General features: G+C 38.4%; 1 protein-coding gene across 10 annotated transcripts in view; it reads left to right on the plus strand.

Moving 5' to 3' along the window:
* CC2D2A (coiled-coil and C2 domain containing 2A) overlaps positions 1-24,222 on the plus strand; it is a 70,145-nt gene that overhangs the window by 32,480 nt on the left and 13,443 nt on the right. For 8 of the 10 annotated variants that reach the window (XM_030015629.2, XM_041124648.1, XM_030015589.2 and 5 more), the window contains 12 exons: positions 538-685; positions 5,574-5,712; positions 6,482-6,685; positions 11,866-11,958; positions 13,892-13,983; positions 15,258-15,272; positions 15,703-15,870; positions 17,477-17,582; positions 18,971-19,080; positions 19,200-19,296; positions 20,573-20,671; positions 23,220-23,396. In XM_030015629.2, coding sequence (XP_029871489.1) covers positions 538-685; positions 5,574-5,712; positions 6,482-6,685; positions 11,866-11,958; positions 13,892-13,983; positions 15,258-15,272; positions 15,703-15,870; positions 17,477-17,582; positions 18,971-19,080; positions 19,200-19,296; positions 20,573-20,671; positions 23,220-23,396 — 1,448 coding nt within the window. The remainder of the gene's footprint in view (positions 1-537; positions 686-5,573; positions 5,713-6,481; positions 6,686-11,865; positions 11,959-13,891; positions 13,984-15,257; positions 15,273-15,702; positions 15,871-17,476; positions 17,583-18,970; positions 19,081-19,199; positions 19,297-20,572; positions 20,672-23,219; positions 23,397-24,222) is intronic. The other 2 variants (XM_030015600.2, XM_030015619.2) reach the window with 1 other exon arrangement.

Below are 24,222 nucleotides of genomic sequence, written 5' to 3' on the forward strand. Positions count from 1 at the left end.
GAAATACAGGTCAAACTAGAGCAGAATAATAGATAAAAAGCTGTGGAGGAAAGAAATGTGGTAAAAAATCATTACAACAAATGTGTGTGTAAATGTCATTGACCATGATAATTGTATATACAATTGTGCATCACAAAGCTTTAAGACTGACTTTTCAGTCATGCATAATTCTTTTGACTCTGAATTTCTGTTTCATTAATAACAGTATGCTGAATCTGAAAACTACCAGAAATATTAAATAGTGTACACCTGTGAAGGAAAAAAAAGCCTTTGGCATAGCTTTCAAGGCATAGCCTTTCCTTCCAACCCAAACGGAAAGCCTTTCTGTGGCTTGGTGGAATGGAATCTTTCACTCCTTTTGCAGACCTGTGTCCTTCCCCACCGCACACAGCAGAATCAAGTTGTTTCACATTACCCCATTTATATAAAGGCACAGATTATTTGACTACTTATTTTCAGGAAGTATTTGTAAAGATATTTAGACACTGAGTTTGAATGCATAAATGTACTAATATGTTTTTTTTTCCCCCTTGATAGGTGTGTCCTTCTCATTTGAAGCTGATGGTAGCAACAAAATGACTTTAATGACCTCTGGGAAAGTATCCAATAGTGTCTCTTGGGCAGTTGGAGAAAAAGGAATCCCCTTGATTCCTCCAGTATCTCAGCAAAACACAGGCATTCCAAGGTAATATGATACAAATTTTCAGTGATTCATGGGAAACTGATTATACTAGTATTTTAAAAAAATACACTTTCATAATCAAGAATTTTCATATTTTTCCTTAAGTTTAGATATTTTACTTCGCGCTGTAACCCCCTGCAGATATGTCAGGGTACACCTTTTTGGTAAATAGATTTTAGGTAGAAATTTTATCTTTTAGTATATTATTTATAGACAATATTAAAGTTAAACTCAAGCTGATTAATTCACTTTTATAATTTTCTAATAGAAGATTTATATATTGGCAAGGAACTTCCCTGTAATCATTTTTCTAAGAACAGAAGTTCCAGCTCTTTCTTACCTGAAGTGCATTTGGGGAGGCTATTGGGACACATGCTTTAAATGCCTTTTCTGTCATTAATGACAAAAATTACACTATGAAAGCAGTAGAAGTTAGTATGGGGGCTTGACACTGTTAGTGAATCAATCAGTGAAAAATTCTTATCTGTCAGATCATTCCAAGATAATAGTCTTTCGTGATTTTTCTCCGTCAGAAGCCTGTTGACCTGCAGAAATGAGTATATTATTCCATTCAAAACAATCTAATTTGCCCTGTGGCAGCAAGTTGGATATTGTAGATTATTTGCCCATTTTGTTGCTTTTATATAATTCCAATAAAGTTAAGGAGATGATACCTAAAGTCTGCTTTTGTAATGTCCTCAGGTAACTTCACTGTAAAGCCTTAAGAGTTTTCCCATATTTATTAATACTGAGCAAGTACCTCCTCCAGCTGATTAGATTGTCAGATTTTTATTTATTTAAAGGCTAGACACTGGCATCCAAATTACTCTGTTACTATTTTTGACCCAAGCTGCAGCCGTTAGAGTAATTTCCTGATCAGCATATGAATAACCTGCTGACTTCAATGAGAATAGAATAGCATAAGATTAAAATGTAAGGATGCATTCCCAAAAGCTAACTTTAAACTCAGGAGACTAATCACTGTAGTAAACGGAAAAATGGGGAATTTCAGAAGGAAGTTAGCTGTGAAACACCCTTCTTTGAATCACCCTCTAGAGATGAACAGCCCTCTGTGACTTTCCATTGTCGTGAAAGTCGGAGACAGGATTTTCATGCCTAAAGTTAGTTATTGCTGCCCATTAGCTTTTCAGCACAATTGTGATTCAGTGTCCATTTGTTCAAGAGTGGTGCCTAAAGGTACAACCTTGATGTTACCACTTTATCTGCTGCTCCAGTAACTGCTGGATATTTGACTGATTCTAACCAAGTGCAAGAAGGATCCATAAGTTCTTAAAGCTTTCTTGAAAATATTCAGATAAGTGGAGAACAAAGACTCAAATTAGCATGCCTAACAAGAGAAGGGGCAACATCCACCTTCTGTGGTCTTCAGCTAATAACACACATGTCCTGGTGTACTGGGTTTACGTGGCAAGGTTTTGGTAGCAGTGGGGCTTCAGAGGTGGCTTTTGTGAGAAGATGCCAGAAGCCTGGCCAGCAAGTCAGTGTACAAATGGCCTGCAGACTACCTACCATACTTCCTTGCCTACTGTGAATACAAGAAGGTGAGCAGGAGCATCCAAAGGGTAAGGAGTGGAGCTGGGAGTTGTAGTGTCAGGGAGGACTGTGATGGGTTGACCCTGGCTGGTTGCCAGGTGCCCACCAAAGCCGTTCTATCACTCCCCCTCCTCAGCTGGACAGGGGAGAGAAAATATAACAAAGAGCTTGTGGGTCGAGATAAGGACAGGAGAGATATCACTCATCACTTACCGTCACGGGCAAAACAGACTCAACTTAGGGAAATTAACTCACTTTATTACAAATCAACCAGAGTAGGGTAATGAGAAATAAAACCGAATCTCAGAACACCTTCCCTCCACCCCTCCCTTCTTCCCGGGCACAACTTCACTCCCGGCTTCTCTACCAACCCCCCCAGCGGCACAGGGGGACGGGGATGGGGTTTACGGTCAGTTCATCACACGTTGTTTTCTGCCGCTTCATCCTCCTCAGGGGGAGGACTCATCACACTCTTCCCTGCTCCAGCGTGGGGTCCCACCCACGGGAGACAGTCCTCCACGAACTTCTCCAACGTGGGCCCTTCCCACGGGCTGCAGTTCTTCACGAACTGCTCCAGCATGGGTCCTTTCCACGGTGTGCAGTCCTTCAGGCACAGACTGCTCCAGCGTGGGTCCCCCATGGGGTCACAAGTCCTGCCAGAAAACCTGCTCCGTGGGCTCCTCTCTCCACAGATCCGCAGGTCCTGCCAGGAACCTGCTCCAGCGTAGGGTTCCCACGGTGTCACAGCCTCCTTCGGGAAACCCACCTGCTCCGGCGTGGGGTCCTCCACGGGCTACAGGTGGATATCTGCTCCACCGTGGACCTCCATGGACTGCAGGGGGACAGCCTGCCTCACCATGGTCTTCACCACGGGCCGCAGGGGAATCTCTGCTCCGGCGCCTGGAGCATCTCCTCCCCCTCCTTCTTCACTGACCTTGGTGTCCGCAGAGTTGTTTCTCTTACATGTTCTCACTCCTCTCTCCGGCTGCCGAATCCCGCCTGTCCCAACTTTTTCCTTCTTAAAAATGTTATCACAGAGGCGTTACCACTATCACTGATTGGCTCGGCCTTGGCCGGCGGCAGGTCCATCTTCAAGCCGGCTGGTATTGGCTCTCTCTCGAACGCAGGGGAAACTTCCAGCAACTTCTTACAGAAGCCACCCCTGTAACCCCCCCCGCTACCAAAACCTTGCCAGCAAAACCAATACATTCCACCCCTCGCCTCTGTGAATCACATTTTTAAGAACTATCATTAAAATCTACATTCATCACACAAAATCTTCACTCACATCAACAAAAAGAATTCCCACACCGAAATCAGAATAATATCATCACAAAACCGACAAAAGGTGAGCAATTTACACACAATCCACCCCTCGTCCCTTCACCACAATTACAACAATAAAATTCCCCGCTCGTCATGCAGCTCTTAACTCTCTAGCTGCGTTCAGTCCATGTTTTGCCCGTAACCTCTCTCAGTTACTATCCTTATCTCGAATTCCTCACACTGCCCGCATTCTCCACCAAAAAGACTGTGATGGGTTGACCCTGGCTGGTTGCCAGGTGCCCACCAAAGCCGTTCTATCACTCCCCCTCCTCAGCTGGACAGGGGAGAGAAAATATAACAAAGAGCTTGTGGGTCGAGATAAGGACAGGAGAGATATCACTCATCACTTACCGTCACGGGCAAAACAGACTCAACTTAGGGAAATTAACTCACTTTATTACAAATCAACCAGAGTAGGGTAATGAGAAATAAAACCGAATCTCAGAACACCTTCCCTCCACCCCTCCCTTCTTCCCGGGCACAACTTCACTCCCGGCTTCTCTACCAACCCCCCCAGCGGCACAGGGGGACGGGGATGGGGTTTACGGTCAGTTCATCACACGTTGTTTTCTGCCGCTTCATCCTCCTCAGGGGGAGGACTCATCACACTCTTCCCTGCTCCAGCGTGGGGTCCCACCCACGGGAGACAGTCCTCCACGAACTTCTCCAACGTGGGCCCTTCCCACGGGCTGCAGTTCTTCACGAACTGCTCCAGCATGGGTCCTTTCCACGGTGTGCAGTCCTTCAGGCACAGACTGCTCCAGCGTGGGTCCCCCATGGGGTCACAAGTCCTGCCAGAAAACCTGCTCCGTGGGCTCCTCTCTCCACAGATCCACAGGTCCTGCCAGGAACCTGCTCCAGCGTAGGGTTCCCACGGTGTCACAGCCTCCTTCGGGAAACCCACCTGCTCCGGCGTGGGGTCCTCCACGGGCTACAGGTGGATATCTGCTCCACCGTGGACCTCCATGGACTGCAGGGGGACAGCCTGCCTCACCATGGTCTTCACCACGGGCCGCAGGGGAATCTCTGCTCCGGCGCCTGGAGCATCTCCTCCCCCTCCTTCTTCACTGACCTTGGTGTCCGCAGAGTTGTTTCTCTTACATGTTCTCACTCCTCTCTCCGGCTGCCGAATCTGCCTGTCCCAACTTTTTTTTCCTTCTTAAAAATGTTATCACAGAGGCGTTACCACTATCGCTGATTGGCTCGGCCTTGGCCGGCGGCAGGTCCATCTTCAAGCCGGCTGGTATTGGCTCTCTCTCGAACGCAGGGGAAACTTCCAGCAACTTCTTACAGAAGCCACCCCTGTAACCCCCCCCCGCTACCAAAACCTTGCCAGCAAAACCAATACAAGGACCAAAAGCAGGGCTGCACCACAAGGGAGAAAGCTGCAAGGGTGTCCCAGCACAGGCACTGTCCTCACCAGCCAACATGCAGTCTTACAGGAGCTGAACGTAACAGGCAGAGCAGGGTGCTCGCAGCAATCCCAGACGTGGCGAGGGGATGAATTGGGCCCCAGGGTCTATCCAGAAACAGTAGGGAAGGGGGCAGAGACCAAGGCTACAATGCAGGTCTGAGAGCACCATCCTGGAGACAGGTCAAAGACAGGATTTAAGGCATAGCACAAGCGAGGAATGTACATCTGAGAAGTTCTTTTCTATATGGATTGTCGAAACTTTTATATTAACTTTCATGCTGTGAGGCAATTTATCATCTTACTTCCTAGTAATTAGCAACATGGAATAGTGTAGGTGTATCATAAATGTATCAATAAGCACCTTATTACCTTGCATAAAAGTTCTCTTCCACCAGTTCCTTCATATTTCCTGTTCACTTTCCTTTGCAATTCATCATTCTGTCAGTTGCATAGCTCCAACTAAGAATTGTGTAGTGGAATTTACTATTCAGGTTGTGGGGACCTTTTTGGTTTTTTCTAAGATTGTTTTAAATACTTTTTTATGTTGCTAAGTCATATGTGTTTTAGGTATAAGTTCTGTCAATTTTGTCTTTTTAGTGCTTTAAAAAATATTGATGCTATTGCATCCATTGGCACATCAGGCTTGACTGACATGAAGAAATTAGCTAAGTGGGCAGCGGAAGCAAAACTTGATCCAAATGACCCAAACAATGCAGCTCTGATGCAGCTAATCATGGTAAGTGGCTTTTTGAGAGCTGTAGGGCTAATGGAGCTGTGAAACACCTCGTCACCAGTACCTTCTCCGGCAATCTGCATGCATGCCAGAGAGGGAGTATAGTAGTATTTGAAGTGATGGATGCACTTGTGTGAGTGTTAAGCAAAATGTCTACTAAAAAAATGATTTATTAATCTATTTAGTAGTGGGTTAATGATTTATTAATAAGTATGATTTATTAATTCATTCAGCAGTATTCTAGTGGTGAAAAATAGGTATAAGGGAGTATGCAAACTGATTATTTTATAAATTAAAAAAAAAATTGGATTTTGAGTTTGTTGTTTCCTTAAAGGGCAGGGGTATTCCCAGTGTACTTCTATGGTATTAAATAGGAAGTTGCTCATTAGTGACAATTGCACAAAGAGATCTAGTGTGTTGTAGAAGTTGCAGCTTTTCTAAACATCAAATTGAGGAGCTATTTACATAGCTGAAGTTGTGTAAATGAATCAATCGTCTTTACAGTACAGCTTCCTAAGTTAGTCTGCTATATTATAGTTTTCCTACTCTTTAATGTTTTGTTTATGCTACAAAGAAATAGAATTTTATTGTATTCTTAAATGTATAATCTCATATACTTCACTCAACAAAAACCTACTTTAAAACACTTAATGTTTCAGTCTGATCCATCTCAATTGCTTTTGCTTAAAATGAACATCCTTGCAATATGCATGTAAGACTTAAAAGTTATTTTACAGACTTTTGTCACTTTGGGTTTTTTTGACTAATATAGGTTGCTACAAGTGGAGAGGCACATGTTCCTGATTTCTTCAGATTGGAACAGTTGCAGCAAGAATTTAATTTTGTTTCTGATGAGGAATTTAATAGATCAAAGAGATTTCGACTCTTGCAGCTCAGAAATGGGGAGGTGGCAGAGTTCCGAAACTATAAGCAAGTCCCTTTACATGAACGAGAAATCAGTGAGAAAATCTTCCAGGTAGAATTTTGTCTGAAATATTTCTTTTCTAATTTTAATGCTAGTAATATTTGACTTGCAATTAAGCCAGTTGGTCCCTTAAAGAATGTACAGCTATGCTGACGTGTAAAAAAATCAGAATTTTATTCCTGCGTCTTTTCTAGTGTTATTTTAATCTAATTAAGATAGCTTCCCTCCAAGGCAATATTTCCACAGCTATACTGTGGAAGGAGAAAAATAAAACACAGCAACTGCTGTAGGCACAAATGTTCTAAGATAGGGTTTTTTTTAAGGTAAGATACTTTTTTTTTTTTTTTAAGTGATTTCAAATATAGAAAGGTAATGCAAAGATAATTCAGGCTTAGGCTTATTAACTTTTGAGCCCTTTCTGTGGACACTGCTGGAAGCAATGACTCTAATGAGAATTAAAACCTTTTTATGTTTTGTTACAGCCTATGTTGCAGTTATTTCTGTTTTAGTACATAGTTTACCCTGTCCTTGCCTGTCTGTTAATTACCTTACTGAAATGCAATGTGTGCATTTTTTGGGGGTCATACTTCAATTATTTTTAATCTTAACTCCATTATTAGTGTTAAGTCATCCATTCTTTTGTTCTTTAGCAATTTGTGTAGCTGAGGAACATTTTAGTGTGTTCATTGCCTTAGCAGGATCAGAATCATCTCAGATTCTGGCAACTGCTGCTTTATCCCTACTTCTTCTTACATAAATTTCTTTGAAAAATTCCTTCCTACCATTTCTTTTGGATTATATCTTTTTAAAAAGGTATTTATTAATTCAATCATGTCTGGCTCTTTGCAATAAATATTTTTACTTTATACATTTTAGTTTAGTTTTGTATCTTTTATTTAAAGATGTGCTACATCTGTGATAAACATTTCTGATCCAGTTGATTTTACAGACTAACTTTTTTCATTTCAAGTTATCATTCAAAATCGAAAACCATAGTTTGAGTTGTTTTATTTGTTTTGGTTTTTTTTTTTTTCCATTAAGGATAAATTGGATAAACCCATGATCACCCATTCCAAGTTCATTTTATACGACATGATCTTCAAAACTAAGTTTAAAGTGGTATTGTTCCTAGTTGGTTTACTAGCTATTTGGCAAAGAAGTCTGAAAATCCATAGAATCATGGAAATATTGTTTGGAAAATATTGTCTGGAGGTCATCTAGTCCTGCTTTCCACTGAAGTGGTGGGACTCTTGCCAGCACTAGATGAGGTCAGCTGTGTATTTGTCTAGCCAAGTCTTGAAAACCTCTAAATGGGAGATTCCATGGCCTTTCTGGATAACCTGTTCCAGTACTGCACTATCCTTCCAGTGATTAAAAAAAAAAAAAAAAAAATTCACGTCCAACCTGAGACTTCCAAATTGTATTTAATGGCTGTTTTCCCTTGTTATATTGTCTGGAACTACAGAGATGAGTTTGGCGCACTCTTCTTTGTAACTGCCCCTGAAATAGTTGTGGGCAGATATTGGATTACTCATTAATCGCTTCCTCACTAGACTAATTAAGTTGAACACCTTGTCCCATGCAAGAAAGACACTGAAATACGGGAGCAAGTCCAGCACAGAGCTACCAGAATATCTACAGAGCTGGAGCACGTGACATACAAGGAGAGGCTGAAAGGACGTAAGTTCGTTTTGGCCTAAGCAGGCAAGGCTAAGGGGGTATCTTATTGCTTCCTTCAGGTACCTAGTGAGATGGTGCAGAGAAAACAGAGCAAGACTCATCTTGGAGGCAAGATGATGATAGACACAAGTTACTCCAGGAGAAATTCCAGTTAGATATAATGAAAACATTTTTCGCAAAGAATTCTAGAACACGTTGTCCAGGAAGTTTGTAGAATTGTCATGTCGAGATACTGAAAATTCAACTGGCAAAGCCCATGAGCATCCTCATTGGAGTTGTTCCTGCTTTGAGTGAGGGTTTAGATCAGATGACCCTTAGAAGTCTCTTCCAACCTACATTACTCTAAGATTCTGATCTCTTCTTGTAGGTCATGTACTCTAGGCCTCTGACTGTCTTAGTAGTCCTTTAGTGGACCTCATCCAGTTTCCAAATGCTTCTTGAACTGGCAGCCCTAAATTGGACACAATATTTCAGGTATGCCCTCACAAGTGCCAGGTTGGAGGGGCTAGTCATTTCTCTTTGTAGGCCATGCTACTCCTAATGTAGCCTGTGGTTTACCTTTTGCCAAAAGAACACATCATTGGTTGTCATTAAACCATAACCTCCAGATTTTTTTGAATATGGTTGTTATTCTACTGGTTGCTTTCCAGTCTGTGCCAGCCAGCACATGGAGTCACTCCACCCTCAATACAGAATTTTCTTCATTGAGACCTCAGTTGTCACAGTCTTCAATTATCAAGAGCCATCTGAATTGTGGTTCAGATGTATTGTATTAATCACTCTTCCTAATCGAGTATCGTTGGCTAAGTTGCTGGCAGTGTATTGTGTCTCCTCGTACAGGTCACTGGTGAAGGTACTGAGTAATATTGGCCCTATAATCAATTCCAGGGGTACTTTGCTAGTTAGAGGACACCAACTGTACATTGAGCTATCGTTCCTTACAGTTAGAGCTCAGTTGTCCTTCCTGTTTTCAACCCAGCAAGCGGTCCATTCAGTCCATTCAAACCCATACTTCCTCAGGTTATCCTAACAAGGAATAACTGCATTCCATTTGTTGACAGTGATATTTTCAATCTATATCCTATTGCTATTCCTAAATGACAATTCTGTAGTTGTACCTAAATCTGATAATGGAAGTTTCCTGCTGTTGGTTAACTGTGGTAGGCAGCTAAGCACCACAGAGATGCTTGTTCACTTTCCCTTTCCCTCCCACTTTGGACAGGGGAGAGAAAAGGTAGAGCAAAAGCAAGAAAACTCAGGGGTTGAGATAGTTTTATAAGCAAAGGAAAGAGAAAGAAGAAGGAAAAAAACAAACAAAAAACAAGTGATGTAAATGCACTTGCCACCTCCCAGATGTAGACCAAGCCCTAGCCAGTCTTTGAGCAATGGCTACTTTCCCCAAAATCCCCTTCCTTTCTGTTTTACTGCTGATCATGACATTTCATGGCATGGAATATCCTTTTGAACATTTTGAGTTAGCTGTTCTTGTTGTGTCCCCTCTCAACTTCTTGCACACCGCCACCTACTTGCTGGGGGGGGGGGGGGGAATTGGAAAAAATGGTGCTGACACTGTGCAAGCACTTCTCAAAAACAGTCTAAACAGTGGTGTGTTACCAACACCATTTGAGTCACAGATTCAAAACATAGCACCATACCAGGTGCTGTGAAGAAAATTAAGTCCATCCCAGCCTGACCCAACACAATTAGGCCATGAAATTATCTTAATTTTTTCCCCACTGTGGTGTTTCCCCAAGTGATTGTTTTGTTTGTCCTCTCCAATCTTTTTACAGTGTACAGCACTAATATGCAGTACTGCTATGAAGTCTTCTTTTGCTTTATATTTTTGGTTCCTTCTGTTCCTGAGGACAAATGGGTCCATCATCTCTACCAAAGAGCCCAGCAGCATGGCCTGTAGGATTTTGATAATCCAAGACGTGCCATACTCACGGGCAAGCAGAATGTCTTGATACACTTATGGAAGTAAAACAAAACAAGTGTCTTGGGTCAAATAGGAAGAGTTTTAGTTTGGTGTTCAACACCAGAGTCGGGGCCAGTCAGTCTGTATCTGAGTATTTGCTTTATCAGAAGTTTATGATCTTTTCCTATTTCTTCTGAAAGTTCATTTAATGCCAACAGTTTACTACAAGTTAACAAGTACTGGTTAATGATTTGTGGTACTTAAATCATATTGCAGTAAAAAGACTTCTGAAGGGAGCAATGCATATGTGTGTACCAGTTAGACATTCAACTCCTGTTACTGGACTTCTAGGTTAGTCATTACTAAAGCTGCTTAAAAATTAAGATTTCTGGCTCAGAAGAGCTATTCTTACTTTATTTTGTTGCTAATCTGAAGTCATTCAACAATAATTATTATTCACTGAAGAAGTTAGATAAACACTTATTGTTGAAGTAAACACTTATTGTTGAAGTAAACACTTATTGTTGAAGTAAACACTTATTGTTGAAGTAAACACTTATTGTTGAAATAATGAAGCACCATGTTTCCACAATGTGCTTCCCGGACCCTTAGGAAAAAATGATGTTAAGTAAAAACAGTAGCAAAATGACCTGAAGATTAATTTACCTGAGTAGCTTTTACATCATAACTAGCTGTGGTTCTAAAGCCAACTTGATTTGCAGACTGCCATTACGCTGCAGGTCCTGGGAGACCCCCTGGACTTGTAGGCTATGTGTTTTGCTTGGAAGCTGAGTGTTGGCTCTAGCCTTTTCTTAATTTATGAGATGCTTTCCTGAACTTGTGAATAAAAGTTGCATCTGTCAGTACAGCTTTCATTGTAGTCTACCAGAATAGTAGACAACCCTGAAAAATATTCCATCAACATACTTCTTCCCAAGGACCAAGTCCTTCTCGTAAATCTTTTCTTGTGGTGGTAACCGGTATTCATGTCAGCCCCTTGGTTAGGCCACAGACTCTTTTATCAAACCTCAGGCAAAGCAAAATCTTCACACTCTGGCTGCTTAAAGAGCTTTCACTTTGTCACAAAGTACAGAGATTTTTATTATGCTATTAGATATCTTTATTTCTTAAATATAACTTAAAAATAGCTCTGTAATTGTTTCTCAACAAACTCTCGCAAGTCGAGTTTCTTTCAGTATTAGACACTATGAAAGCTAGTTACATGTATTAAAACAGAGTTCAGATTTCAGGTAATCTTCCATGAATACTGCATCACTTCTGTTTATAAAGGATTATCCCTATTGCAGCTGCAGTAGTTCAAATGGAATTTCAGTTTATAGCAGCAGGTCAAAGTTCAGCTTTAAAAGAAGAGAGGGAAATCTTCAAGTTATTCATAGTAATTTAAACCACATGAATTTTGTAACTTAATGGAACTCTTGTCTCTATTCATGGAAGTGTAGCAATGCTATTGCTGTATACATTAGCATTAAGAATAGCTTTATAAACCTCTGACACCTGTTTTGGTTTTCTGTGATCCATACATTAATATTAATGAAATATTTGCCATTTTTCTTGTATGCAATAAAGCACTGAAAATATGTATCGAATCACAAACTCTAGTAAATGTCTTTAGGACTATGAGAAGAGACTGCAAGAGAGGGATGTGATTGACAGCAAAAATTACCTAGATGCACACAGAGCAGTTGTTGCCAACTATCTACAGAAGGTAAGCTGCAAAAAATATGGATCCACCATATTTCTCTAGGCCATATGTTGCTTCTATATTTGGATGCTTTATTTCCATGAATACTAAAAACTGATTCATCTCTAAACATGACGTACAGACATCTTTAAAATTCCAAGGTAGGCCTGAAACTGGTCTAATTGAACAAGTGGAGGTTTGTGAATGTCTCATTTAATGTTATTGAAAAAGATGCAATATACAAAATGACCAGCCATTCTGGATTTTTCTAGCAGTTCTGTAAATTCTTTTTTGCTCCAGTGTCCCAGAGGTTTGTACTGTTGTGTCCCAGGTATTCACTGATGTCCTTCTCCCTGTTTTCCATCTTGTAAGCTGTGATGCTAAGAACTTAATTATCTCCATGAAAGTGGCCCTAACTGCTGTTAAAAATCATTTAATGCAATACACAGAGTAGTGTCTTGTCCTGCAGCCTGAGGCAGAGGGCATATCTTCCATCACATTACCTTCTTTGTGGTATTAGAGTAACATCTTTTCCCCCTTATCTTGATTAAATTTATTTTTCTAGTCTGTTCATTCTGTTAGGATGACATTCTCTTTAATCCTTAGGGAGAAACATCATAGGAAAACATTGGTCATATAACCATGACAAGTTTGCAATGTCAGACTATTTTGGCAAAATAGCAAGTGCAAAACAAGGCTACCAGTTTCTTACCAGTACTGGAAATAGCAAAAAAGTGTATCAAATCCTAGCTGGCCAGCAAAACATGTAATATGATGATTAGGTTGATTTGATGCAGGACAAAACAAATTGTTTGTTAGAAAGAATGTTTTGTAAAAGAATCTAGACAATGAAGAGTGTTTAAATCTCCCAGGCAAGTGCCAAAGCCCAGATTCAGTATGATAATAAAATTATTTTTAACAAAGCTGTCATGTCTGTGTCAGCCCTGTATGTTTTGCATGGTATTTAAGTTTGTACTCAAACGTGTGGTTTATGCAGCACACTGAGTAATAGTGTAGTAGTACAGAGTAACATACATTACGGTACCTTTATTTGTCACTCTTTTAGATTAAATACAAGTAGCCTTTTTAAAAATAATATTCGGATATTTTACACTTTTATAAATTGTCAGATGTGCTGGAAAATTAGATTGCTCACATCAGAACTGAAATTCAGTTCACTCTGTAATGCGATCTGTATATGCCTATCACTTCAACACAAGTTATAATAAAAATAACTTAAAAACTTTTTAAAATAACAAAGATGTATTGCAGAAAATTGTTTGTTGTTGCTGTTCTGCAACTGATCTTGTAACAGCACAGTATATAAAGGCATTAGTAGCGTTAGTGGTAGGAAAAAAGGACAAACCTTCTCTGTCAGTCTGCTTCCACATAGTTGCTGGGAGAAGAGGGAAGACTTTCATCTCTGTGCTTCAGTCTATGACCTCAGCATAGAAATGAAAGGAACTAAGGATTTTAAACATCTATTTGAAATCATTGTACTTGTAATACAGGCTTCATCAATTGTTCTGCAGTCCAGAGTGTTGTGTTTATTCCCCATAACTAATACCATACAGATTTCTCTACAGCCTTTTCTGCAACTTCATTTAGACGTGGAAAAGAGATGTCTGTTTGTGTCATTTATTGTTGTGATTGTTTCTGATGATGAGCTGTAAGCGGATAAGACTGCATTTTCTGATTGTATGCTTTCATACATTCTTATATCTGGCTAGCCAGTATGTTTCTAGAGAATCAGTGTATTTGTAAAATGAGCTTATATTGTGTTCTGGAGAAATATCTGATGGAAAGAAAACTTTCCTTGGACTGTGACTCTTTTAACAGTGGAAAAATATAATGTATATTTGGACATTTTCTTTGTGTTTAATAGACAGAACGCAAATATTTGCAGTGGGTTTGGATTAGAAATGTACTTTTGTCTCCTCTCCCTCCCCATTCACAGGTTCGAGAATCAGTCATAAACCGTTTCCTCATAGCAAAACACAATTTCCTTCTCTCTGACCTTGTCAATGAAGAGGAGATTCCCAGCCTGGGGTAAGGGAACTATCTTTATTTGTTCTATCAAAATAATGTAAAACCATCTCTGATCTTTTTTTTTGCAAGTGTATTGATGTGACTTCTGATGCAATTTTGTGTTTAGTATAATACATAAACTTCAATCACTGTGTACACTTCTGCCAGTACAGTGTATTGATACACAAAGTGCGTAAAATTTTTTTAGGAAAAAGTCTGGTTTTGGCAGAAGTACTGTGACAGCATGTAAATAAGATTTAGCAGGATATAATGCATTAGGCTGTGATCTGATGAGCTGAGCGTAGCCCTAGCTGGTGCCAGATTGAATGATTTCCAAATGTCAGACAAGTATCAGAGGTAGTAATACTACTACTGGTTCTATAGGTGATACTCACTTAGAGTCAGTGCATATGTCCTGCCAATAATGTGCAATAGATTTTTTTAACAGTCATTTTCTTTATTTTACTTCTCATGTATTTCTGTTTGCTGTTGCTGGATGTCGCCATATGGTGTTTACTTTCAGAAATGTTACTGGGTTTGGAAATCGCTTCTTTTTTGTTTTAAGATTATTATTTGTCTTATTACTTAAGCACTTTCTTTCAATTTTTGTTCCAAATCCCATACTTACTGATTTTGACATTTATCAGTCATCACAGCATAGGTGACTCTTAATTAGCGTTGCTCACTTAAAATCTGTGTAAGTAAACAGTTTGTGAAAGATACTTTTTCTTTTATGTAGAAGTTGCTTGTGTTCCCTATAAATGTGACACTCTTAAAGTACAGGCAGAGCTTTTTCAATCAGCAGTATAAATCTAAACAGTCCCATCTGCTGGAGATACAGAGACTTGCTGTCTTATAAAAGAGTTCATCCTATTTTTTTAGTTCATGTTTTCACAACACAGAATGGAAAAATCTGAATGAGACTATAATCAGCTTTTGAAGTTTAAAATCAAATGCTTCACTGATACTTTCTTATCATGAATACTAATTGATATTGGTTTCTATTTGCTAATTTATATGGTTAGTGAATTTAAAATACACCATGATTGGTTTAAAGCATCTACTTCGTGAGATATTTCAGTAACTCGTGGTTTTGTGTTATTTTAACAGTAATTAGTGTGATTTTTTTATTATGTATAAGGAAAGAATGCCATTGGCTATCAGTTTTTAAAGTAGATTTTGGAATGTCTGCAGTTAGTGTCAATGATGTGTAAAAACATACATATTCTTTTCCTGTTTTTTTTTTTTGTTTGTTTGTTTTTTTAATTTGGTTCTGCTTTGCCTTGGGTTATAAGTTCTGAGGGTCCAGGGTATGTTGTGGCATATTCATTCTGCTTCCTTTCTATAGCGTATTGTTTGTTGTACATAGCTGTGTAATTAGATTTTTTTGCCTATTCCATACAGTGGTTGTAGTCACCTGCTAGATACCTTGTTTATAGCACTGTAGTTTAGATCTGTCTTGAAGCTGTCTAATTGCCTTATTTGTATCTTACCTAGTTTTGGAAAATAAACCACCTTTTTTGCACATTTAAGTTATAATTTCTGAAATATACAACAAAACTGGATTGTGTTGTCTTAAACAATTAAAACATTTTGACATTTCACAGAGTTTTGTATGGCACTAACAGGAGCATATATTTCCTTTTTCTGTTAATGCATAATTTGCACGTGTGTCATAGAAAAAACTAGAATGTTGGATTCTCTGCAAAAATGACTAAATATGTCTTTTATGTTTATTAGTATTTTGGGACTCAGCCTCTTTAAACTGGCAGAGCCAAAACGACCATTAAAGCCAAGAAGAAAAGAAAGGAAGAAGGTCACAGCACAGAATTTATCAGATGGAGACATAAAACTGTTAGTGAACATCATTAGAGCTTATGATATTCCAGTGAGAAAACCAGTGATGAGGTATGTTTAAATGCCTCTTTCCAGTACAGATTCATTTTCTGGTTGCAGCTGTTTTGAGGACAGCTGAAGCAACTAATGTTGAAATTCAGCCATGTGTGTTGTTTTGATCCTCATGATAAAAACATACATACACTTATCTTTCTATTAATAATGATAAAGAACTGCTGTTTTGTAGGTTTGGACTGTGACTCTCTTAACAGTGGAAAAAAAAAAGAATGTATATTTGGACATTTTCTTTGTGTTTAATAGACAGAATGCAAATATTTGCAGTGGGTTTGGAAAATATTATTTTCCAAGGAAAATAATATAATTATTTATCAATAACTGCTAAATTCAAGAAATGTTTTGCCAAAAACTGTATTCATCTGCTTGAGGAAAAAACTGTCCAGAAGATAACTTTGACAACATTATAACTCTGGTAATATCAGATGAATTATACCTTAAGCAAGTCTGTTAGTTAGGGCAATTGTAATTCATAATATCTTAATTAAATACCAAAAATAAGTATTAAAAAAAAAAAAATCCAGTTCTTCATCGTGGGATTCTGTGTTTGCCTCCTGAGTGTAGCATGTTCATCTTCTCCTTCATGAACTGTTTAAGTTAATGGCCTGAGCCTAATTTGGCTCTGACTAATTTTAAAGGTGACCATTACCTTCAGGCATTCATACGTTAAGGCAATGCCTGCACTGCGTGATGCTGCATCATGTAGAGATGCTTGAGTTCTGAACACTCTGGTTCAGTTCCAGAAGCAATGTATTCATGCAGCGTTCTCTCCTTCTCCCAAAATGAATACACTTTGCATTTAACTCGGAGGTGTTTTCAAGCTGACCAATTACTGTGCATACAGAATTTAGTATCTTCTACTGTTTTAAACCTTTACTATAATAAAGGTTCTATTGCATTTCTGTAAAGAAGTTCATACTGAGACAAGCAATTCATATTAGAAACTTGTTGACAGGAAGGAAAAGATGAAAATTTCAATTCATTATCAGTATTACAAAAATAACTAAAAACCCTCCTAGTCTTTTTGCATTATATGGTATCTTATTTTGAGCTGCTTTCTCCATGAATAGTTATTCTTTTATAACCTGTACTGTGGTGTTATTACAAAAAAATTATCTGGAAACACTATAAAAATAAAGGTATTAACATTTATTTTATTTCACTCATGGGTTGCCAATTGTGTAATATTCACATGGGTTTAATTTTGTCATAGAGGCCTTGCCTGGATACCATGAAGTCCACACTGTTTATGAATTCTGTGGGGATTCATCTCCTTAAACTGAAAAACCTGTAGCTCAAGGAGATTGTATGGGGGAGGCAAAAAAAACCAACAAAAGCCTGGGGTTGATAAGCTCGTCAGAAAAGAGCTTCCAGGCACAAAGCACTCTTTTGCAATGAGGCTTACAAGAGCTATACACTTGCTACCCCTTTCTGGCATTCTTTTTGTGTTATTTGATCGAATAAATATCTTTCCAAGGTTAAAGTTATAGCATAAAAATATTAGAAATATTTCCAGAATTCTGTATGGTTAGTACAGAATGTGAGGGATTTATATTTTGTAATGTGTTCTCTGTCTTTTTTTGTTGTCTGTTTCCTCTCATAGCAAACTTCAACAACCATCCAAATCTTCAAGGTCCTTTAACGACATGTTTGCAGCCTCTCCGTCAGCTCAGAGCCCAACGGATAGCCCAGACTGGGCATTCAACCAGGTATATTACAACACTAACATTTTCTTACGTGAAGTTGTGAGCATTCCTCTTTTCCACAGGCAGTAACATTTACCATCAGAAGGGTATCTTATTAGCGAGGCTGGCTTGCCCACTCCTTGATCTGAAAAAGATATAAAGCTGCAAAAGCTTTAGAGAAGGGTGATAAGGATGTCAGAAATACAGAATGGCTGCTGTACAGTGAAAAATGGTAGGGCTTTTCAGCCAGAATGGTAGTAACTGTGAGTAGGGGAGGAGGAATATGGTAGAGAGGCACAAAATCATGAGTATATAGAGATTGTGGATAGGGATTGACTGTTTACTGGCTCCTTCAGTACAAGGGTGAGTGATTGTCAAATGAAGCTGGTAGGAGTTAGGCTCAAAACAAACAGAAGATTGTGATTCTTCATGCAGAAGTTAGTAGGTGCCCAGAGAAGTTGCTTGCATGTTTTGTGGACTAAAAAGGTTTGCTTGCATTGAAGTGGGTATTGGACAAGTATTTGGAAGAGTGATCCATTGGGAGTTACTAAATAGAAAAATCTTTACAGGCTAAGGAAAGTCCTTCATCTGAAAACAGTTGAAGCCTGGAAGAGTAACAGGAGAAAATATCATATATGCCTGCTCTGTTTGTATGTGTCATCTGATGGCCATTTTCACAGCCTGAATTTTGGGCCCAGTGCACTCTTAGTCTAAACCAGCACAGCCATTCTTAACAACTGATACTGAAGCTACATTTGCTTACTATTGAGAACATCAAGTCAGCATCCTTCTGAATGAAGATGGAAGCCCTTCAGGGTTTTTTCCTTTTTTTATTATTTTCCTTCAAAAGTACAGCTTTTTGAGATGTAGAAAAGGTTCTGGCTTATGCATCTGAATGTTAATAAAATGCACCATTATTGCATTTTTAATCATATTAGGGGTTTGTTGTGTGAAGTTGCTTATCTGTAATAGGAGCCAGTTTCAGAGACAACCAGGATTGTAGCAGTAGGCTGCTTGGATTACAGGTAAGAGGATACAAGTGCACTTTTTTCCACTGGTGTCTGGATCGCATGTTCTGTTTCAGTTACCTTCTTTGATAAGATAGCTAGTAGCTTTCCCACTCCAAGGAGAAAATGTGGTTTTGCTGGTGTATATAAATATGTTAAGTATTTTGAAATACACATAATCTTTTGGAAATGCTAATGTATAAAATATTTTTAAAAGCTTCATAAATCCTTAGAAGCCTGGGAAGTGCAATATTTAAGGTGTACTGAAGTTTTATCTGGGCTGGACCAGCCTGATCTCCACAAAGTATATGTTTATTTTTCTAAATACATGAAAATGTGTAATTTAATATGTTCTGATGAATTTTTATAGAGGTCTGTTTCCTTTGTTTTGATCTCCATTTATAGGTTTTAGTCCGTCCTTTTGTAGAAGTTTCTTTTCAGCGAACAGTCTGCCGGACAACAACAGCAGAGGGTCCAAACCCCAACTGGAATGAGGAACTTGAGCTTCCATTTAGGTGTGGCAAAATGAAATAAAATTATTTCTGAGTAATAATAATTTAATTTGAGCGTGCAAATTTATTTAAATTTTCCTGTTCTGTTCAAGTAACTTTTTTTGTTTATTTAACCTTTTCAGAGCACCTAATGGTGACTACAGCACCCACAGTTTGCAGTCAGTGAAGGATGAAGTCTTCATTAATGTTTTTGATGAAGTACTTCATGATGCTGTAGAGGTGAGTTCATAATTGAAGGATAGTGTACATTACAGAATATTATGAGCTTTTTGAAGTTGACAGAATAAGACTTTTCAGTGTAATAGCTTGCACCTTTCTGTGCCTCTTTTTTTTCTATTTTGTCATTCCTTATGATTTTGTATCATCAATACTACAAGATTGTTACAGGGAGCAATCTTTATAGTGTTAACCTTTGTCTGTACAAATCAAGCTTGTACTATATAATCTGCTGCTAGAGTTGAACATGTGTATGTAATCTGTTTTACTGATAGTTAATGAAATTGGGGATAGTACAATTGAGAGGCAACATATGAATTGTCATCTGAATTCTGTTGTTCTTAATCGGAATTTTTTACTAAATTCCAGACAAATGATCCCAGTTCATGTATTTTTTTATTAACTATCTTTTTATGCTCTGTCTCATCCTGTTTTACAAGCTGTTTGGTGAAAAAAAAAATCTTCTGGTTGTATATATTAATTTTTTGGAATGAGATAAAAATTGCAAGTACTAGTAAGAAGAAATTTTTGTAAGCTCTCAGTGTTGGCATAACTACTTCCCCTGTTGAAAACAGTGAAAGCTTTCCCAGTCAATTCAGCATGCACAAAAATAGCAGCACTCAACATTCTTGAAAATAAAACCCCCAAAATAAATAATGCACACATTTCACTGAGAACAGAATTCTGTCCTCAAAACTGAAATGGTATTTGATGAAGCAGAGGGAAGAAAGATGCAGTCTTGAAACTGAGATATCACTCTAGCCTTTAGAGAATTTTTTTTTTTTTTTTTTTTTTTTTTAAATAACTGTAGGCTGATCATACTAGCTTTGGAAATCCCTGATAGGTAATACACATGAAAACAGTGCTTCCATTCCACAGGGTTTAGTTAGATTTTCATACAATTTTACCTTCAAAAAGCTTTTTTAAATACTAGTAAAATATTTCATTAGAAGACCAGAGCTTAATTTACCTTGTCTGAGAAGACTCTTGTGGACTACTTGTGAGATTTTTGAGTTCTCCATCACAGGTTATACAGGACTTGAACCCTGAAGTGCAAGCACATTGTATCATGGACCATGATGTTCTTGTATTTGTTCAGCATCTGGCATGCTTGAAAGGCATGCCGAATAATCATTGCCATACTAGTAGTTGAACTGATATTTATATTAAATTATTAAAACAATACAGAATTTTTATTAATGCATTGATTAAATTGTTGATTGAATTAAAGGAAATGGAGCTGTCTTACAAAGCATTATGTTGGGTAACTTTTTAATAGGATGATCCTGAAAGAGGAAGTGGAATCCGCACTCGTATTGAGAGACACTGGCTGGGTTGTGTTAAGATTCCATTTACCACCATATATTTTCAAGCAAGGGTAAGTGTCAATAACTTGGAGTAAATCTCTTAAAATACAAAACTGGAGAATGGAAAGGGGCTGGTAATGGAATGTCAGATTTAATGATGTTCTCTGTACTTAGTTTATTTTTATGGAATTGTTTGAAAATGTCTTTGAAACCACTGGTTTTTGTCAAATTTGATGAGTATTTGTCAGTAAGTTCAATGTTTTGAAGGGAGAAGAGATAAACAAACATACTTCTACACTGACAGTGCAGCCTGGCTTCCTTCAGTAATGAGGTTAAAAGTACATATTCTTTAGATGGTTTTGTCAGTGTCTTTTGAGATCTCTGGTATTGCACAGCCTAGATAGGTGAACTAGGAATAGGAGTATCAGCTAGATAGGTGATAGGAAACTTGACATAACTTCTTTTTTCACACTTTTCATGAATCACCAGTTTTCCACCTTTGCCTGGCCCAATCCCTTCTTCCCTCCATTTTTAGAACTTTTCAAGAGAAGCTTTCTTCAAGAGATATCAACCGTTAGGCATGGGAGTAATAGTAAAACATGTGGTTCTTCATAGGGGAAAGGCATGTTTTTTTGTCCAGCCACCCATCCTGGCTTAGGTTAAGGAAACTAATTTGTCATATCAATAGTCCTATCATATTGTAATCTTGCTGTAGGACTTTTTTTTTCTGCGGGGCAGTTGCTTTCACGTGTAGATCAAGTCATCGTATCACGAAAGTCTGTTTCTTACTTCATGAAAATTCTAACATACATTGCATACCTAATGATACCTTAATTTGCTCTCCTCTGGCTATATGGAGCACTTCTCAGAACCTTAAGGTTTTTAAGACATACTGTGAGTCTCCTGGATTCTTTGGGTAGAGGGTAAGTCTGTAGGAATCTCATTTAAGTGTAGTGCTTGGAGTTCAACGTGGTTTTCTTGGGCTCTCTGTTTGCAGGGCATAACAGAACATAATTGTCAAAGGATTCAAGAAAGCATGGGATTCTTTTCATTGCTGAGAAATTTTGGACAGTGTATGTCTAACCAGTGCTAGTCCACTTGTTCCTGCTAGATCATTAATAATATGCTATCTTCAACTTGGGAAGTCAATCAACGAATTTACGTGTTTGAGGGTTGTGGTGCCCTCAAACCTAGCCTTCTTTACACAATTCTTTGGTCATCCTGTGGAAACAATGTCCCATAATGTGACCACCACTCTTTTTAGGGAAATGTTCCATGCTGAATGCATGACTTTCACCTGAGAAGTGTGTCTGCTCACAGTCCTGAGAGACTTAATGGGCAGACATAGGCATTTTAACAGGCTGCTTACCAATGTATAGTGAAGGACAGAGCCTATAATCCATCTTCAGGGATTACCAGTCTGATGTCAATGTCTGTTCTTCATACTTCTTGTTGGTGTATCAGTCTTTCTGTTGTAGAACCAGAGTAGCTCCAGGATTCCTGTCAGATGCACTCCTGGCTCTCTTTGAGGAGGTGTTGCAGTTTGTGATTCCCTAAGCATAGTGTGAGTGCCTGCATAGATCTTCCCAACATTAGAGATTCTTTACATTTGAACAGTATTTCTTACTGAATTTGAAAAAGCCCGATCAGTCCAGTGGTTATATCAAGGTGCATCTAGCAGTTAAATTTCAGTAGAAAATGAAGCATTTATTCATCCTGTTCTACTATACTACAGCAGAAATTGACTGATTTATTTTGAGTTTTCTCCTTATCAAAACTTAATTTTGTTCTTAAATGTTTGATGAGTCAGCACAGTGAGTCATCTGTTCATCTTCTACATCCACTGAACATAGGCTTCTTGATGGCAGTCATCTGAATTCTGCCCAAATCAGGAGGTTAATCTTCTTGCTTTTCTGTTAAAGCTGTGTAGTTCCACTGTTAAGACCTGCCTGAGCAAGTGAGGGGCATGCCATTTCTTGTCTGACACAACCTTTCAGAAAGACCTTATCTTTTGTTTGTGGTGGCAGAGGGAGGTGCAAAGGGCTGGTGGGTCTATCAGAGCACTCTTCTGTGGGGAAGCTGGCTGAATGGGCCCAGTTCCAGTTGCACCCAAGCAGCATCAGCAACTTCTGCGTGGAGGGTGTCCATCTGTGAGATGCTGGAGCATCATCCCACATCACTCAAACATAGGCAAAGGCATGTTGGTGTGATGCTGCCTTCAGAAGCGTAGTCCTGCAGCCTGTATTTTGCCATTTTGTCATTTTCCAGGTAAATAGTGCCATGTGGAGATTGCTGTTTGAAAGAAAAACAGTGAAAGGCTGGCACTCTTTCTTTAAGAACTAGTGTGCGTGATTTCCATTACGTTAAATATTAGTGTCCCTAATATGCAAGAGAGGCTGAAATCCAGTTGTAATTAATAAGTTTAACCGTGAGATGTCTCATGTTTTCCCCACAGTTAATCAGTATATATGTCATATTCTCTCATTTTACTGTTTTGTAATTCAGAGTAGTAAAGAAATCAAAGTAATAAAATACTTGAATACAAGTAGAAAATGTATTTGAGAAGGAAGTTTTTCTTTTTTGCTTCTAATGAGAAGTATTTCTCTGTATACGTTGTAGGTTGATGGTACATTTAAGGTGGATGTTCCTCCAGTCCTCCTTGGCTACAGCAAAGAAAAGAACCTGGGAATCGAGAGAGGTTATGATTCTGTGCAAAATCTGAGTGAGGGCTCGTATATAACACTGTTTATTACCATTGAACCACAGCTTATTCCTGGAGAGTCAGTCAGAGAGAAGGTAAGTAGTAAGTAATTCATCATATTCTTGCTTTTTTTTTCCAGTGGTGCAGTTCTTGAGATGCATATAAATAGGTATGCTTAGTGTACCAGAGGACATGCATACAAATACAGAAGGACATCAATACAAATTGAGGGTTCTGTTTGAAATTTTTTAGCTCAGTTCAATTTAATTGGATGCACCATTAAGTTAGATGAACACTTAATGCATGAGAAATAACTTTCACCAGGTATCTAGTTCCAATGTTAATAGAAAGCAAATTTGCATTCATTATCTGTGAGTATATAATTTTCCCATTTTACTTCTGTAAACAGTAAAGTATTCATGTGAGTATTTGTGAACAGTGGACAAAAAGGAGGCGGCAGGTGTGAACATAGTATTTTCTTGCTTCTGTGTTTATACTATTCAAATACAGCATTTATTATTTAGGACTTCATGCATGCCTCCAGATCTTGAAGATAATCATTTCTAAACAGCAGCTGTTATTTTTTTCAGTTATTTTACTAAACCAGAAGTGCCTTACACTAACAACAATATGTAGTTAAAATGCATACACCACTTGCTATTATATGTAACATTATGCAATGATTTTGAGATCCATTCAGCAAGGATGTATGTTTCTCATGCACAAACAGCAGCAGTTCATTCTTTTCCAGTTCAGTGCTACACTGGTGAATTATTAGAGACAAACAGGAACTGGAGAGAAAGGTCTATTGTTATGTAATTTCTTTTTCAGAATAACTATAAAATTGTATGATGCATTCTAAAAACCTTTTTTCCTGTTAAATTACAGTGTTGGAAACTATCCAGTTCTATGTTTTCTTGC

The sequence above is a fragment of the Aquila chrysaetos genome, chromosome 1 (genome assembly GCF_900496995.4).
Source record: "Aquila chrysaetos chrysaetos chromosome 1, bAquChr1.4, whole genome shotgun sequence".
NCBI classification, from domain to species: Eukaryota; Metazoa; Chordata; class Aves; order Accipitriformes; family Accipitridae; genus Aquila; species Aquila chrysaetos.